Source organism: Theropithecus gelada, chromosome 3 (assembly GCF_003255815.1).
Source record: "Theropithecus gelada isolate Dixy chromosome 3, Tgel_1.0, whole genome shotgun sequence".
NCBI classification, from domain to species: Eukaryota; Metazoa; Chordata; class Mammalia; order Primates; family Cercopithecidae; genus Theropithecus; species Theropithecus gelada.
The window spans coordinates 153,787,229-153,806,357 of record NC_037670.1 but is presented as its reverse complement, the minus strand read 5'-3'; the positions used below and the strand labels follow the sequence as shown (position 1 = coordinate 153,806,357).

The 19,129-nt window shown below is 41.6% G+C and overlaps 1 protein-coding gene and 1 non-coding gene across 5 annotated transcripts in view; both read right to left on the bottom strand.

Annotated features, from left to right (window-relative positions):
• Positions 1-19,129, bottom strand: part of AHCYL2 (adenosylhomocysteinase like 2) — a 210,576-nt gene that overhangs the window by 9,141 nt on the left and 182,306 nt on the right. For all 4 annotated transcript variants that reach the window (XM_025379982.1, XM_025379983.1, XM_025379985.1 and 1 more), the window contains exons 7-12: positions 18,328-18,434; positions 16,375-16,491; positions 15,684-15,747; positions 15,117-15,205; positions 11,730-11,800; positions 8,453-8,547 (exon numbers count right to left, since the gene is read on the bottom strand). In XM_025379982.1, coding sequence (XP_025235767.1) covers positions 8,453-8,547; positions 11,730-11,800; positions 15,117-15,205; positions 15,684-15,747; positions 16,375-16,491; positions 18,328-18,434 — 543 coding nt within the window. The remainder of the gene's footprint in view (positions 1-8,452; positions 8,548-11,729; positions 11,801-15,116; positions 15,206-15,683; positions 15,748-16,374; positions 16,492-18,327; positions 18,435-19,129) is intronic.
• On the bottom strand, positions 15,893-15,954 carry LOC112621910. Its single transcript, XR_003118837.1, has one exon. It is a non-coding gene; the product is annotated as a U7 small nuclear RNA (small nuclear RNA).

Here is a 19,129-nt window from a genome sequence, read left to right as displayed (position 1 = left end):
TAAATCAGGGTAGTTCCATATAGTGGAATATTATACAACTCTTTTTAAAAAAGGTACTACAGTAGGAAGCTCCAAAAAAAAAGATAGACATATATGTGCTAACATGAAAACCATTCACTATTCTTTTTTTTTTTTTTTTTTTTTTAGATGGAGTCTCACTCTGTCACCCAGGCTGGAGTGCAATGGCATGATCTTGGCTCACTGCAACCTCTGCCTCCTGGGTTCAAGCTATTCTCCTGCCTCAGCCTCCCAAATAGCTGGGATTATAGGCACACGCCATCATGTCTGGCTAATTTTTGTATTTTTTAGTAGAGACGGGGTTTCGCCATGTTGGCCAGTCTGGTCTCAAACCCCTGACTTCAAGTGATCTGCCTGCCTCAGCCTCCCAAAGGGCTAGCATTACAGGCGTGAGCCACTGTGCCCAGCCCACTCACTATTAAGTGAAAAAAATCAAGTTGCAGAACAATATAGTGTAATATCAATTATGGAAGTTTTTGCTTATTTTAAGCATATTTCTGGTGTTTGCATTTTTAAACTAAGCAAGTATTCCTTTAAAATTGGAATTTTAAAAAATAAATGTTATAAATAAATACTGTAAATATAAGGGTTAAAAAGAACTTAAGGGAAAGGCACAGTGGTTCACGCCTATAATCCCAACATTTTGGGAGGCCAAGGTGGGAAGATCCCTTGAGCCCAGGAGTTCAACACCAGCTTGGGCAACATAGTGAGACCTTGTCTCTACAAAAACAAAAAACAAAAAACAAAAAAACAAACAAACAAAAAAACAGAATTAGCTGGGCATGTTGGCGTGTGCCTGCAATGTCAGCTACTCGGGAGGCTGAGGTGGGAGGAATGCTTGAGCCTGGGAAATTGAGTCTGCAGTGAGCTGAGATTGTGCCACTGTATTCCAGTCTGGGTGGTAACAGAGTGAGACCCTGTCTCAAAAAAAAAAAAAAAGAATTTAAGCAAACAGATCATTTTGAGAAGTCAAGGATATACGAAGTAGAATCCATTAGCCTTTAGAGCTTAGTACCATGGAGGGTAATAACCACAAAGAGTCAAGAGATACTCTTGGTGACAATGGCAGTTTTTACTGAGATGACAGGAGTTTAAAGTATTTCAGGTTAGTATTTATTCAGCAAATACTTTATACAGGAGTATAAAGTATTTCAGGTTAGTATTCAGGTTAGTATTTCACACCCCTAATCTCCCAGAGGCCAAGCAATCCTGGTGATTAGGAGTGAAGAGCTAAAACCCATCTTAGGAAGTATTCCTTGGGAAGAAAGATATGGCAGAATCAAGGAAAGGACACTTCTTATGAACATAAGAAAATAACCAATGCTTAGTAGAGGCAGTTTACTAGAGCACTGGTATGGCTATGCTGTAGGTGAAAGTCTGACAGTAAGTTTAAAAAGAGGTTTGAAGAGAAACTTGGTTAACTTATCTCTATCACTGTCCAGGAAGCTCCAATAACCTGCCTATTAAGGCCTAGTCAGCAGTCACATTCCTCAAGAGCAAAAGGGTTTCCTACCTTACGGCTGGCACAGCTTGACAGAATCTCTCAAAAACATCCAGTTGTCTTTGCTGTGGGCCTATAATCACTAAACAACCTACCAGGAAAAGGGATTCCTGTGCAGACTACCTCCCCAAACCAGGTGTACATCCCACCATAAACTGGCCACTCATTATGCTTGCACAAATTGGTCTTACATAATTCTGAACAGTGCACATCTGTTTGTTTTGTTTTGTTTTGTTTTTTCAGGGAGAACAACTGTGGTTCTAGTCCTGTAAAGCACAAAGTCTCAGGTTAAATCATTCTTTGGCTGGAAAAAATGTTTAAAGCCTATGTACTTAATGGTTTGACCACCTGAATTGTGAAGCTTTCTTCACAGGCCTTCTATGTGATGCACATGGGTAAGCAGGTCTGCTTTTTTTTGAGATGGAGTCTCACTCTGTCACCCAGGCTGGAGTGCAGTGGCGCTATCTCGGCTCACTGCAACCTCTTGCCTCAGCCTCCTGAGTAGCTGGGACTACAGGTACACGGCACTACGCCTGGCTAATTTTTGTATTTTTAGTAGAGATGGCGTTTCACTATGTTGGTCAGGCTGGTCTCAAACTCCTGACCTCATGATCCACCTGCCTGGGCCTCCCAAAGTGTGGGATTCTAGGCATGAGCCACCACACCTGGCTGCAGGTCTGCTTTTAAGAGAAAGCAAATATACAAAAGAAAGATATGGCCAAAAGGCAGTGAAGAGCACAATCCCTATCCCAGGTCCTTCAATATTCACAGCATTCCTATTTCTCAGAAAAAATGCAGCTTTCTAAATGATCAACTCTTCTGATGAGCTGCTCCTTCCTAAATATGCAGCAGGCAACATCTCAAGGTTAGGTAAAACTATGAATTCCTACCAAAAAAGGAAAAAAACACTCTTTAAAAATTTTGATTACTAAAAATATCTGGATACTTACCAAAATCATTCTCCTACAGTTTCACTGAATTGACTGGTAATGATTTCCCTCTTTTTCTCACACTGTGCATCCAATCCATTTAGCAAATTCCATTGGTCACAACCTATCACTTCTTATCACCTCTACCACTTGCCCATGTAATCCAAGCCACCACTTTCTACAGTCAGAAATACTGAAAGAACCTGCTGTTATCCCTATCATTAGTCAAGCTCCAGGATGTTTTCTTCATACAAAAGCCAGAGTAATTTTCTTTTTAGAGACAGGATGTTACCATGTTGCCCAGGCTGACTTCTAACTTCCAGGCTCAAGCAATCCTCCCACCTCAGCCTCCTCAATAGCCGGGGACTACAGGCTAAGCCACCACACCTGGCTTCCAGAGTAATTTTTAAAAACCTAAGTCAGCTGGACGCAGTGGCTCATGCCTGTAATCCCAGCACTTTGGGAGGCCGAGGCTGGCGGATCATGAGGTCAGGAGATCGAGACCAGCCTGGCCAACATGGTGAAACCCCGACTCTATTTTTTTTTTTTTTTTTGAGATGGAGTCTCGCTCTGTCACTCAGGCTGGAGTGCAGTGGCGCGATCTTGGCTCACTGTAAGCTCCGCCTCCTGGGTTCACGCCATTCTCCTGCCTCAGCCTCCTGAGTAGCTGGGACTACAGGCGCCCGCCACCTCGCCCGGCTAATTTTTTGTATTTTTAGTAGAGATGGGGTTTCACCATTCACAGGATGGTCTCGATCTCCTGACCTTGTGATCCGCCCGCCTTGGCCTCCCAAAGTGCTGGGATTACAGGCGTGAGCCACTGTGCCTGGCCAACCCTGACTCTATGAAAAACACAAAAAATTAGCCAGGCATGGTGGTGGGCACCTGTAGTCCCAGCTACTCAGGAGGCTGAGGCAAGAGAATTGCTTTAACCTGGGAGGCAGAGGTTGCAGTGAGCCGAGATTGCACCACTGCACTCCAGCCTCGGCAACAGAGCGAGACTCTGTCTCAAACAAACAAATAAATAAATAAATACATAAATAAATAAAAACCTAAATCAGATTTTGTCACTCATCTATTCAAAACCTCCCAATGGCTTCTTTCAGAATAAAATCTAAAGTCCTTAACATGACCTGTGAAGCTCTACATAGCCTATACCTCCTTGAGTTAACTCTTCTCCTTACCCCCTTGACCAATGTTCCTGACACAGTGGCTTCTTTTCTTTTCCTCAAACACATCAAGCAGGTGTCTCCCTCAGGGTCTTTTACCTGCCATTCTCTCTGAACAGAATGCTCGGATGGCTTGCTCCTTTATTTTATTCAGGTTTTTTAAAGTGTTATCTACTCAAAGACTTCCTTGACTACCTAACTAAAATGGAATCCCCAATATCCTTACCTTGTTATTTTTCTTCAATACTAAGCACTAACAATAACGATCTATTTCTTTATTATTTGTCTCCCACACTAGAATATATGCTCCCTGAGAGACGGGATATTGTTCACTGTCATTTGTTTAGTAAATTGGTATCTGGCACAGAGCAGAGCAGGTATTCAATATAAATTTGCTAAACACTGAATAAAAATTCTAGTTTCAATTACTAGTTGAGTTTGGTATTTCCTTGAATTTCATTTTACATGCCCTGTGACACTATCACCAAAGGCTGAATAATTTAACTTTTCAAAAGTTCCTCTGAGCATCTCCTTTTCTGGACCATTTACCTTAGCTATGTATCTTCCGCCAAGAAGAACACAAAGAGAAGTGAGAGATGGCCCTTAGCTCATGTGACTGGCAGATACGGGAGCCACCTGGTAATACCTGCAAAACTTGGTCTAGTCTCAACACAGCAACCAGGGCAATCCTTTTAAAATAAAAGCCATCCTTTAAAAATGTAAGTCAGATTATAAACCCTCAACAGCTCCCTAGTCTCTCAGGATATAATCAGGAGTTCTCACAATGGGCTATGAGGCCCTCTAAGATCTGGCCTGTTACCCCTCTGACCTCATCTTCCATTGTTCCTTGTCCTATGCTCAATCTCTTCCAAGCACACTGGCCTCCTTGTTGTTCCTCAAACACACTAGGCACACTCCTGCCTGAGGACATGTGTACTGGCCTTTCTCTCTTCTTCAAATGCCATTTACCTAAAAACCCACATGGCAAATTCCTTCAAGTCTGCCTCAAACATCATCTTTTTTAAAAAATTTTTTTTGCCAGTGTCAGGGTCTTACTCTGCCACCTAGGCTGGAGTGCACTGGCACAATTTTGGCTCACTGCAACCTCTGCCTCCCAGGCTCCAGTGATTCTGCCTCAGCCTCCCAAATAGCTGGTACTACAGGTGCAAGCCACCACACCCAACTAATTTTTTTTAAATTATTTTTTGTAGCGATGAGGTCTCACTATGTTGCCTAGGCTGGTCTTGAACTCCTGGGCTCAAGTAATCATCCTGCCTTGGCCTCCCAAAGTGCTGGGATTAGGGTGTGAGCCACCACATATGGTCTCAAACATCATATTAATTTTCTTTTTTTTTTTTTTTTGAGATGGAGTTTCACTCGTCACCCAGGCTGGAGTGCAATGGTGCTATCTCGGCTCACTGCAACCTCTGCCTCTCAGGTTCAAGCAATTTTCCTTCCTCAGCCTCCTGAGTAGCTGGGATTACAGGCGCCCGCCACCATGCCCAGCTAATTTTTTTGTATTTTTAGTAGAGACAGGGTTTCACCATGTTGGCCAGGCTTATCTTGAAGTCCTGACCTCAGGTGATCCACCCGTCATGGCCTCCCAAAGTGCTGGGATTACAGGTGTGAGCCACTGCGCTCGGCCCATCATATTCTTAATAACGGTCACAGCTTGATCTATTTCAAATTATAATCCAGTGCTCAATTCTCCCACCATGCTCTACTTTTTCTTTTTTCTGTGGTGCTTTTGCCTTCTAACATACTATAAATTTTACGTATTTATTATGTTTATTGTTTTTCTTATCACTAAGACATAAGCTCCATGAGGGCAGAAATATTTGCTTGTTTTGTTCAGTGACTCCAAGCATTTACAAGAATACCTGGCATACAGCAATCATAAAAAAATTTTTGTAATTGAAGGTGAAGACTCTTCTGGTCTTTATCCTGGGAGGTTACTTATGTCTGGGCTGCCTCTGAAGGAGAGATTACCATCATGATTTGAAGTTAATCCACAAGTCATGAGGAGATAATAAATATAACACACAGGAAAACAAAACAAAGAAAACTAGACTAGGCATAAAAAAAACCCTGGATTTTGTGCAATGGTTTATTTTGTCTTTCTTTCTTTCTTTTTTTCCTTTTAGAGATGGAGTTTCACTCTTGTTGCCTAGCCTGGAGTGCAACGGCGCGATCTCGGCTCACTGTAACCTCAGCCTCCTGGGTTCCAGCAATTCTCCTGCCTCAGCCTCCGGGGTAGCTGGGATTACAGTTGCACACTGCCAAGCCCAACTAATCTCAGTATTTTTAGTAGAGACGGGGTTTCATCACGTTGGCCAGGCTGGTACTACAGGTGCAAGCCACCACACCCAACTAATTTTGTTTTTTTTAAATTTTTTGTAAAGATGAAGTCTCACTATGTTGCCTAGACTGGTCTCGAACTTCTGGGCTCAAGTAATCATCCCACCTTGGCCTCCCAAAGTGCTGGGATTACAGGTGTGAGCCACCACACATGGTTTCAAACATCACATTCTTTTTCTTTTTCTTTTTTTTCTTTTTTTGAGATGGAGTTTTGAACTCCTGACCTCAGGTGATCAATCTGCCTCAGCCTCCCAAAGTGCTGGGATTACAGGTGTAAGCCATCGTGCCCGGCCTGTGCACCGGTTTCATTTTGAATCAATTACATGCCTGACAAGGTAGTTAACTTCTTAGTTTCCCAACTGAAAATTAAGAATAAGAATAATGCCTCAAGGAGTGGTCAAAAAGATGAAATGAGATGAAGTAAAAATACAAAAGGTACATGTCTGCATTTGGAGTTATTTTTATTTCAGAGCTTCTTGAGGGTTTAGAAAGGAAAATTCCTTCCCCTTCCCTTCCTCTGAAGATTTCCCATTAGGGCCCAGGGCATGACATCAATACTTCCCTTTAGGCCTTTCCCCTTTGGGGGCTCTAGAAGCAAAGTCATCCAGGAAATGAGAATCATTTGCTGGATAGTTTTAGAAATACTAATATCCTTGATCACTCAGCAAAGAGGCAGTATGGCAGCAAAGAGGCAGTATGGCACATAAATGGAACTTAAACAAAAGAAAAATAAAGAACCAACTACCAGCTAAATTGTTCATTGTAAGCAAAATATCATGGTGAGAGAAAGTAATAAGGCCATACCACTCAGACACCCCAGGGTAGACAGAGGCTTTGGTAGGTTGTTCTGCCAGCTATTTTTTTTTTTTAAGACGGAATCTCGCTCTGTCGCCCAGGCTGGAGTGCAGTGGCCGGATCTCAGCTCATTGCAAGCTCCGCCTCCCAGGTTCACGCCATTCTCCTGCCTCAGCCTCCTGAGTACCTGGGACTACAGGCGCCCGCCACCTCGCCCTGCTAGTGTTTTTGTATTTTTTTTTTTAGTGGAGACGGGGTTTCACCGTGTTAGCCAGGATGGTCTCGATCTCCTGACCTTGTGATCCGCCTGTCTCGGCCTCCCAAAGTGCTGGGATTACAGGCTTGAGCCACCGCGCCCGGCCCTGCCAGCTATTTTTAATAATGGAAGAACAGAGCACAGAATTTAAAAGGGAAACTATATATAATAAATTTTATCCAATAAGCTCTCAGTCCATCAGCTGGTCGTTACCTGGTAATGCTGAAGCTCAATCAGAGCAGCCCTCAGTAGAGATGAAAGTACGCTTTGCTTGAGCCAGTTACCCAGAGAGAAATACAGGTGTGCCACAAAAATGCCAGAAAAATTTAAAACCAGAGTAAAAGTCACACTGAGAGATACCTTGGTAAATCTGAAAATAAACAACACTTGGCTGGGTGAGGTGGCTCACACCTGTAATCCCAGCACTTTGGGAGGCTGAGGTCAGCAGATCACAAGGTCAGGAGTTTGAGACCAGCCTATCCAATATGGTGAAACTCTGCCTCTACTAAAAACATAAAAATTAGCCAGGTGTGGCAGCGGGCGCCTATAGTCCCAGCTACGCTGGTGGCTGAGAAAGGAGAATCACTTGAAACCAGGAGGCAGAGGCTGCAGTGAGCCAAGACCATGCCACTGCACTCCAGCCTGGACGACAGAGCGAGACTCCGTCTCAAAAAAAAAAAAAAAGAAAAAGAAAAAACACTTCTATTAACTATTACTTGGGCAACTTATCAGTACCAAGTGCTATTTTGGATTGGAAAATTATAGGGTGAATATAACCAAATTAGAGAATCAAAGTGATCTATTTTCCAGGTTTGAAGAATACATGCTACTACACAATGGCACTGGATTGATTATGACACCTGCAGACACAATTACTACAGTTTGAAAAACATGTGAGGGGTCAGTGACCTCACCCAGTAAAAGAGAGGGATAGAAGAAGAAACCACAGTATTTGATACACACATTCAATCCTAAGCAACAGAATCATCCCAGCCCATAGATTTCTCTCCCTTATTTCCTTGGACCAACCTACTTATCTCATCTTTATGGTAAAACCAAACACCCCCAAAATACTGACTACCATACTGATTCACATTCATTGTATCACTTAGCTTTGAGTTTGTATCATTCATTGTAGTTTTGAGTTTATCTTGCTCTCAATCCTAAACATAGAGATAAGGCTTACAGTGTAAACAGGCATCGAGCTTGAATAGAAGATGACAATCATTTAAAATTATTAAATTGAGATGAAGAAACTTTATAGTCTCCACAAATACAGGCTATAGGGCTAGTAAATGAAAAGATGTGGACAACTCTGCCAGGACAGTTATGTTTAGGATGGCTTGTGACACTGCTCTCTCATTTTCCAGTTTGTTTCTTGTGAAGGAGAGAAAAAAGCCCCCAATAATGAGCCACTTGATCTTACCACGTCAATCTCTGTGTTGGAATGTCCCATGTTACAAACGATGCAGCTATTCTTCATACGGTCCAAGTGCTCTCTGGTTACCACATTCTTGTTACCTTAAAAACAGAAGAGAGGTTTGCGTGCTCACTGTCTTTTGGCGGCAGCAGAGAAAGATAATCCACAGAATGAGAAAATAAATGTGCAAATCATATAACTGATAAGGGACTTGTTATAAGGAATTCTTACAACCCAATAAGAAGAAGACAATTTAAAAATAAGCAGGCCAGGCCGGGCGCGGTGGCTCACACCTGTAATCCCAGCACTTTGGGAGGCCGAGGTGGGCGGGTCACGAGGTCAGGAGATTGAGACCATCCTGGCTAACATGGTGAAACCCCATCTCTACTAAATATACAAAAAATTAGCTGGGCATGGTGGCGGGTGCCTTTAGTCCCAGCTATTCAGGAGCCTGAGGCAGGAGAATGGCGTGAACCTGGGAGGTGGAGCTTGCGGTGAGCCGAGATCGCGCCACCGCACTCCAGCCTGGGCGACAGAGCAAGACTCTGTCTCAAAAAAAAGCAGGCCAGCCATGCTCACTCATGCCTGTTATCCCAGCACTTTGGGAGGCTGAGGTGGCAGAATCAATAACTTGAGCCCTGGAGTTTGAGACCAGCCTGGGCAACATGGCAAAGCCCCATTTCTACAAAAAAATACAAAAATAAGCTGGGTGTGGTGGCATGTGCCTGTAGTCCCAGCTACTAGGGAGGCTAAGGTGGGAGGATCGATTGAGCCCCATAGGTCAAGGCTGCAGTGAGCTGTGATTGCACCACTACACTGTAGCCTGGGTGACAGAGTGAGACCCTGTCTTCAAAAGAAAAAAAAAGAAAAGGCTCTGAATCGACATTTCCTCAGAGAAGATGTACAAATGGCCAATAAATACACGAAAAGATGCTCAACATCATTAGTTATTAGGGAAATGGAAATCAAAACCACAATGAGATGCCACTTTACGTTCACTAGGATGGCAATATCAAAAAGAATGGCAATAACAAGTGTTGGTGAAGATATGGAGAAATTAGAAGGCACATGTATTGTTGGTGGGATTGTAAAATGGTGCAGTCACTTTCAAAAAATTTGCCAATTCCAGCCAGGCGTGGTGGCTCATGCCTATAATCCTAACACTGGGAGGCTGAGGGGTGGATTGCCTGAGCTCAGGAGTTCGAGACCAGCCTGGGCAACATGGTGAAACCCTGTCTCTACTAAAATACAAAAAATTAGCCGGGTGTGGTGGTGTGTGCTTGTAGTCCCAGCTACTTGGACCACATACCCGGCTCATTTTTGTATTTTTTTTGGTAGAGACAGAGTTTTGCCATGTTGCCCAGGATGGTCTGAACTCCTGGGCTCAAGTGATCTGCCTACTTAGGCCTTCCAAAGTGCTGGGATTACAGGTGTGAGCCACCACATCCAGCCTGAAAATGTTAAAAACAGAGTTACTATATGATCTAGCAATTCTACTCTTAGTATATACCCAAGGGAACTGAAAATATATGTCCACATAAAAACTTGTATTCAATGTTCATAGCAGCATTATTCCTAATAGCCCAAAAGGGAAAACAACCCAAATGTCTACCAGTTAATGAACAGATAAATAAAATATGGTATAACCATACAATGACACATTACTCAGCAAGAAAAGGAATAAGGTACTGATATATACCATCATATGGGGAGGCCCTGAAAACATCCTGCTATGAGGCTGGTCACAAAAGACCACATATTGAATGATTCCTTTTTTTTTGAGAAGGAGTTTCACTCTTGTTGCCCAGGCTGGAGTACAATGGCATAATCTCAGCTCACTGCAACCTCCGCCTTCTGGGTTCAAGCAGTTCTCCTGCCTCACACTCCTGTAGCTGAGACTACAGGCGCCTGCCACCACATCTGGCTAATTTTTTGTATTTTTAGTAGAGTTGGGGTTTCACCATGTTGGCCAGGCTGGTCTCGAACTCCTGACCTCAGGTGATCCACCTGCCTCGGCCTCCCAAAGTGCTGGGATTACAGGTGTGAGCCACCGTGCCCAGCCATGAATGATTCCTTTTTAAAAAAAATTATTATTTTTTCTCCTTCTTTTTGCAGGTGTTGCTATAATTCCATTTACATGAAATGTCCAGAATAGGGAAATGGTGGTTGCCTAGGGCTGGGGTATGATGGAGAATGGAATAAGGAGTGACTGCTAATGATACAGGGTTTCTTTTTGGGGTGATAAAAATTTGATAATTGGGATGTTCCACAACTTGACTAAAAGCCATTGAACTGTACACTTTAAAAGGGTGAACATTACGATGTGAATTACAACTCAGTAAAAACATTAGATTGTGGTGATAGTTGTACAAACTCTGTGAATTACTAAAAAACAGTGAACACTTTAAATGTGTGAAACGTGTAGTAAATCAATTACAGCTCACAAAAAAGCAATAAAAAAAAAAGGTCCAGGCTGGGCAGGGTGGCCCATGCCTATAATCCCATCACTTTGGGAAGCAGAGGTGGGAGAATCACCTGAGGCCAGGAGTTTGAGACCAGCCTGGAGAGTGAGACCTCATCTCTATTTAAAACAACAAAAGAGATCAGGGGATTGATAAGAACCAAGAACAGCTTCTTATGGTCCCTCTTCTCTGCCCCTATTTCTCCCTGAGGCTACAACTACAAATTTTTTTTTTATTCTGTTCGATTTCCCCCTCTAAAATAGAATTATAAAAGAAAACCAGTGTTCCTGTAGTTTATGGTTCTACATAAAAATAAGTATCTTATCCTAGAGGAAACCAGGCATTTCTGCATATTCCTTAAAACTCAAAATCTACCTCTTTGGGAATTAACAGAATAACCTCTTCTACTTTCTCTAACTATGAAAGAATTTCTCTCTAGCCTTGCCTTAATTACATACTAGAGAGAAACATACATCACTTTTGGAGGTAAAATAAAAAATCAAGTGTACATTTAAGATCTGGCTTCTCAAATAAAACTTTATAACTGAATCTCATCTCTAGCTATCTCCTAGGATGAATGGAGATATAACAGTTGTCTTAAAGTGTGAAGAAAAATGTTTTTACATAGGAATGACCTAATCGTATACCTCTGGTCAGAGCTCTAAAGAATTAGGAAGAATATGAAAGACTGATTGGCTTTGTGGGCTACTATCTCTCTCTAGCTTTTAGAGTTTGGTTTTTCAGAATATTTCCAATCATCTTGCACTTGCTCCATAAAAACATTCCCAAGTGCCACCCCATTTAAAATGTCATTATCATACCTGTACAGGTAATAACAATGTCCACTTGTCGGATGACCTCATTTAATTTCACCAGTCGAAATCCATCCATACTGTTGAAATAAAGCATGACCAATTAACCTAAACAGGCAGCTGGGGAGCCTTTTAACACAGGACTTCAAAAGCTAATATCAAGTTGCTGTCATTTCTTGAGATAGCTGAACTATTCTTAGAAGTGAAAAATCCAAACAATTTCCTTAGTTCATACAAGACAGAAATAAAAGGTTCCTCTGCATCATGAGACTTATTTCTTCCTGATAATAGGGAGCCAGGGGCTACCATGAGATTCCCTGACCGAATTTCCAGAAACTGTAGAAAGTGCCACTTAGCTATTTAACCAACTACCCCCTTGAAAGTGCTCTCCAAGATCATCAGTGATTTCCCGAAGGCCAAACCCAAGATTTCTTAGACTCTTAACTGTTTGTTTGTTTGTTTGTTTTTAGAAATGGGATCTCACCATGATGACCAGGCTGGAGTGTAGTAGCTAGTCACAGGCATAATCATAGTGCACTATAGCCTCTAACTCTTGGCCTCAAGCAATCCTCCTGCCTCAGCCTCCTGAGTAGCCAGGACTGTTGGCATACACCACCATGCCCAACTTCTTAGATTCTTACATTATTTGATTTCTTCTACTACATTAAACATTATTTGCCTTCTTAAAACTCTATACCCCTTGGACTCCATGATACATCTCTCCTGGTTTTCCTCTTACTTCTCTTAATTGTCTCTCCTCAACTTCAGCCAACCTTTGGATATTGGTGCTCTGCAGGGTTATGCCTTTATTCTGTTCTCTATTCTTTCAGTATAGAGAACCATATTCTTCCCTTGACTGCAAATGACTGCTTATAGATGGCTGATTTTTACATTTGTATCTTCAGCTTAGATCTCTCTGAAGCTTCACAGCCAAGGATCAAATTAGCCACTGGATAGCACCTCATGAATGTCCCAGAAGGATCTCAAACTTACTGTGTTTGAAAATAAACTTATTATTTTCTCTGCACTCACAACTTCATTTATTTCTTATTCTGTATTTTCTATCTTGATCAATAGCATCACTGTTCATCCATCTGAATGAGCCATATAAACAAGAATGTCCTTGCTGCCTCTCCCTAATTGAAGTTGTCACCAAATCAGGCTGAGTCTTTTTCTTTAATTCCTTAAAAGTCTCTTTCATCTGTCTTCTCTTCTCTAATACATACTGGCCTTGCTTAAGTTTAGGTCTTACTCCTTCTTGCCTAAATTACTATAGTAACCCCTGGCACAATCTCATTGCCTCTAGGTTTACATCTTTCTAAATCATTTTGCAGAGTGATTTTCCTAAATGCAATTTGGATCATGTCATTTCCTTGCTTAAAATACTTCAGTGAGACTGCCTATTCTTAAGGATAAGGCAGGATTAGAATAAGACCCAAATACTTGCAGTAATATGTGTTTATATTGACATATGACTCCCATGACTGCTACCTTAGATAGCACCACTCCCCCAAATGTATCCCATCTGCCAACCACATTAAAATATTTCCAGCTTCTTACATCTGCCATGCTATCTCCTTCCTTGGAGACAACACGCATGTTCCCTGTACCTGGAATATACTTCCAAACTAAGAAAACACCTAAACAAATGTCAAGACTCTGCTCTGCTGACATCTCTTTCTACCCTGCTCCCTTGCTCCTTGGTAAGCAATTTCTCCTTTATGCTCCTACAGAAGCATGTGCCGTTTAACTCCATGACAGCATTTACTTCACTGCACAGTGGTTATTTGTCTGTGTGCTTCTAACAGCCGGACCTTATCTCATTTATACATTCATCTTATTCTCAGCACGTAGCACAGTATCTAATGCATAGTAAGTGATCAATTCATGTCTATAGGATAATCTGAACAGTATCACAATTTGTATTAAAACATGTTCAGGTTCCTGTAATAAACCCTTAGTGTACTAGAAGGATGATGGTTCCCCTAGGCCACAGACACCTGGACTCTGCAATAGTTTTTAAGAACAGTGGTATTTCCCACCCTGCTGAGGATGGCAAGAGACAATTTTAATAACAGCTATCATTTAGAGAGCATATATTATGTGGCAGCAGCTCTGTACCTTATATAATTACGTATTTGTTATATAATGTATAATATAGAATGATAATTATTATTTTGAGACAGGGTCTTGCTGGGTCACCCAGGCTGGAGGGTAGTGGCATAATCACAACTCACTGCAGCCTCAACCTCCCAGGCTTAGGTGATCCTCCTACTTCAGCCTCCCAAGTAGCTGGGACCACAGGCATGCACCACCACACCCAGCTAATTTTAAAAAACTATTTGTAGAGATGGGGTCTCCCTATGTTGCCAAGGCTGGTCTCGAACTCCTGGGTGCAGGCAATCCTCCTGCCTCAGCCTCCCAAAGTGCTGGGATTACCGGCATGAACCCATCACACCCAGCCTATGTTAATGATTATTTTACTGAACTCTCACAATCCTATGAGGTAGGTATGATTACCCACATTTTATACTAAGAAAAGAACTATTCTTCTTTTTAACTTTTAATTTTAGAATCATTTCAAACTTAAGAATTATAATACTAGTGTCAATAATTCTCATATACCCTTCACTCAGAGTTAGTAGATTTTACCCTTAATTGGGATTGGTCTAATGTTTCCTCACAATTAGATTCAGGTTATACATTTTTGGGAGGAATACCACAGAAGGACTATTTTCAGTGTAACACATCAGAAGGCATCTGATGCCTGCCAATTTCTTTTCTGATCATTATTTGAAAGCCAAGTATTACACATGGAGAAAGTAAGGGGCTACTTGTTCTCTGGCTGACAGAATCCCTGTTACTATCTCCACAGGATTTCTAAATTTTCACTTTTCTGATAGTCTCTGCTCTCTCCAAGCAGAGCTCCTTGACCTTTTTGAAAGGCAGATGCTTAGAGTTAGTGGCAGCCTCTCTGAGGATCTGGGCTCCTCTAAAATAAAGTGTGGCAGGCCGGGAGCAGTGGCTCAAGCCTGTAATCCCAGCACTTTGGGAGGCCGAGGTGGGCGGATCACGAGGTCAGGAGATCGAGACCATCCTGGCTAACACGGTGAAACCCCATCTCTACTAAAAAAAAATACAAAAAACTAGCCGGGCGAGGTGGCGGGCACCTGTAGTCCCAGCTACTCGGGAGGCTGAGGCAGGAGAATGGCGTAAACCTGGGAGGCGGAGCTTGCAGTGAGCTTAGATCCGGCCTGATAGAGCGAGACTCCATCTCAAAAAAAAAATAAAAAAAAATAAAAAATAAAATAAAATAAAATAAAGTGTGGCATCAACCAGGCCATTCTTTGGAGACAGCTCCAAGATTGCAAGTGAGATGGTAGTGTAGAGGCTTACCAGGCTTGCAGGGCACAGATGGGGTCAATTTCAGTTACATACACAATGGAGCCCATGGCTTTCAGGGCAGCACAGCACCCTTTCCCCACCTGAAGAGGGGAGAGAGCACACATATTAAGGAAAGTCACCGAGAAAACCATTTCTCAAAGCTTCTGGGAAAGTGCACCCCCTCTTTCCACCCCCGGGAGGAATTTCACTGAATAGATTCATACTTGGGGAAAACAAGAAGAACAAATAATTGAATACAGCTCATAAACAAACCCCTGGCTCCTGCTTATCGCATTCATGTGCACAAGAACACCCACACTCACGATTCATAATCAAAACACAAGCTAAAAAGAACATCACAAACGGTGGTACTGGAGCAAGTCAGAAAATCAACTTAAGGAAAAATGGCGGCAATGCAAAGGGAAAAAGAAAGACTACTTTAACCAGAGGGCCTCTGAAGTTCTTTTTCTCATCTAAAGTGGTAACGAGTGTACTCATATGTCCATACAAATAAAAAATTCCAGAATATTTCAACAAAATCCATTTAAAACACCTAATAAATGAAAGGTTAAACGTCACCTCTCCATAGCCACAGACTACCACTTGCTTTCCACCAAACATCATGTCTGTTGTCCTTTTAAGTCTAGGGGAAAAAAACACATTAAATCAGAAAAATCTTCTCTTGTTTCTGCCTTGAGGTTAGATTGAATCTCTTTGTTTTCATGGGGTTTCTTGGTTGGTTTGTTTTTCATTTTGAAAGAAAGTCTGGTTTCTTTTTTTTTTTTTAAAGGGGTTTTCTGGTAAAGACTAGAAAACCTGCTAGACAAATTCTAAAAGAGCTGTAACACTGAAAGTCTGATTTCTATCCTAGAGAAACTAATGACCAGAAAGAAAGGTTGAATAAAATACATATTTTCTCACTCCCTGCCATCCAACCAATCCTATATGTAAGGGTTTTTTCCCTTTTTTTCCCCCTTTCTTGCAAGTGGTGCAGAAAGGAAGAAGATGTAGATAACACAGTAATTTTTAAACATAAAAGCAACATACATTTATTAGATAATGTTTTGAAAATATAATATTTAGAAATAGAAAAGATACAAAGGAGAAAATAAAAATAATGTAATTTTAATTTACGAGGTGACAAAGCTCTGGCTTAGTGGAGACATTATCCAGAGATGCTACATGAATCCTTTCCAGAAATAACCAAAGCCAAAAAACTTAGAATCTCAACTTGACAACACAAGTTCATCTCAAAGATAATAAACAATACCCATCAAGAATTGATTCACGGCAACAGTAGAGGTTGTCAAATTTCTGTTTGGTGACTGAGTCATTGACATTCATGGCTGGAACACACAGCTTCCCAGCTTTGGACAGTTGGTACAGCCTGAGGATGAGGGAAGCCAAGAACAAAAAACATCGGAACGTTACAATCTACCATTGCTTTCATAGCAGGCCCCAGAAATACGATGATTGGGTAGGCATGAGAGCGTGAGACATGACTAGTTTCATCCTATTAGGTGGCCACTGAGAAACAAAGAATATCTTTCTAGAGCCTGCATATACAGCTTCACAATAAAGATTTTATTCAAAAGTCATGTGGGGAAAATCCTTGACCCATCTCTAAATTTTAAGGCCTTCACTGGAGACTATAAAAAGTGGGTGAGTGGGAGCGGGTTGAAGGTTGAAAAATTACCTACTGGGTACAATGTTCACTAAATCTGCACTGGTCTCACTGCCTGCCGGAACTACAAGTACATGAGACTACACCTGGCTGTTTGTGTTTTGTTTGTTTTGAGATAGAGTTTCACTCTTGTTGTCCCTGCTGGAGAGAAATGGTGTGATCTCAGTTCACTGCAACCTCCGCCTCCTGGGTTCAAGCGATTCTCTTGCCTCAGCCTCCTGAGTAGCTGGGATTACAGGCATCTGCCACCATGCCCAGCTAATTTTGTATTTTTAGTAGAGATGGGGTTTCTCCATGTTGGTCAGGCTGGTCTCAAACTCCCGACCTCAGGTGATCTGCCTGCCTCAGCCTCCCAAAGCGCTGGGATTACAGGGGTGAGTCACTGTACCCAGCCTTCCAGCATTTTTTCTTTTTTTTAATAGAGACAGGGTCTCACTGTGTTGCCCAGGCTGGTCTCAAACTCCTAGACTCAAGTGATCCTCCCATCTTGGCCTCCCAAAGTGCTGGGTTACAGGCATGAGCCACTATGCCCAGCTTAAACTGTGTATTAATTTCACTCATCTTTTTAATTATAAAAGGAGTAACTTTAAGTACTACTTTAAAAACCATGCTTAATCCCACTAATCTACTGCAACAATTTTAACTTTCAAATACACTCACAATTTTTGTTTTTTTTTTGAGACGGAGCCTCACTCTGTCACCCTGGCTGGAGTGCAGCGGCGTGATCTCAGCTCACTGCAACCTCTGCCTCCCGGGTTCAAGCGATTTTTGTGCCTCAGCCTCCTGAGTAGCTGGGACTACAGGTGCGCGCCACCACACTTGGGTAATTTTTGTATTTAATAGAGATGGGGTTTCACCATGTTGGCCAGGCTAGTCTTGAATTCCTGACCTGTTTTGTACATTCAAAAAGATGATAATGTATTGAAGCAGTGACGGTGGCTGGTTCAGAATTTACTTCCCTAAAACTTTTTTTTCATCCTTTTAGTTCTTTATGGGTGAAATAAATCATAGAAATGATCACAGAAATTGAACTGAAATAATTCCAATTTTACTCAGAGAATTATTGCTCATTTGAGAAGCAGAACCCTATGTCCTTGCTTTCCATGTAAGAATGTAAGCTCTAAGATGGCAGAGTTTTTTTGTCTGTTTTGTCTACTGCTAGATTCCTAGCACCTAGAGCAGTTCCTCGTTCATTGTAGAAGTTCATTAAATATTTGTTGAATGAATGAATAAATGTGTCCAAAAAGGACAAGAAGTAATTGTTTACAATCACTAGAAAACGTGAGGACTTCACTTGTTCTCCCACCTGCCCCCTTCTCACTATTTTAGGTTCATTATTTGTGTTGTTAATTAAAAAAAAAAAAAACAAGAGAGATCTGGTCACCTCAAAGCAAGCTGAGATCTGATCACCTCACAGCAAGTTGAAATGTTGTTACCTCATAGCAGGCTCCAATTTTTAATACGTGTTTTATAGGTATGTGTTTATAAGACTTTATGTCTAGACTGCATAAAACCAGGTATGCCCATGTCAAATCTTACCTATGAACTCCAGTAACACTCTCCTCTACTATGCCCTTGATTTTCTTAAACATGTTGGGATACTTTTTATAAATCCAGTGGGTAAGATCCCCTCCATCATCCAAGATCTGCAATAGTAAGCATCAATAACATCATTCACTTTGCTGAAGCCTGAAGGCTTCAGTGCTTCTCTGGGTCTTGCATCCCAATCTAATTAGCAATTTACAGATATTTAAAATTTCCCATATGGTTATGCAAAGTAACTTAAAGCCAGAGTAAATGCAATAATCTGCCAAATAGTCATTATATTGAAGTAAAAGACAATGAGAGGAGAAAGGCCAATTTTAATTCGCACAGCCAAACAACCCTCCCTATGATATATCTACTGCATCAAAATATACAGCAACTAACTGAGGATTTTCTTATGGATTGATAACTTGTGGTCATCTAGGCCACTAGATCTTGAATCTACTATAGGTATTCAGAAAGCCTAAATGGACTTTAAATATATTCAGTCAAGACTTAGTTTAAATAAGAGGCCTCAGTTTACACAGCCTCTTAAGAAAAAAAGAAAAATCAATCAATAAATGGTCAGATAATTAAGTCTCCCTCTCGGAACAATGGCTTATAAAACTGTATTCCATTAACCTTCTCTTCTCCCAAAGTATAGGCACTCTCCCACCCAAAATATCAGGCAGCACTGTAGGGTTTTGCCTAGCACAACCTCACACTCTGTAGAAACCAAATTAAAAATAACCAGGGAACCGTGCAGCATGTAGGTGTGCAAGCAAGCTTCTGAACAGCTCATCTATCACTATTTCAG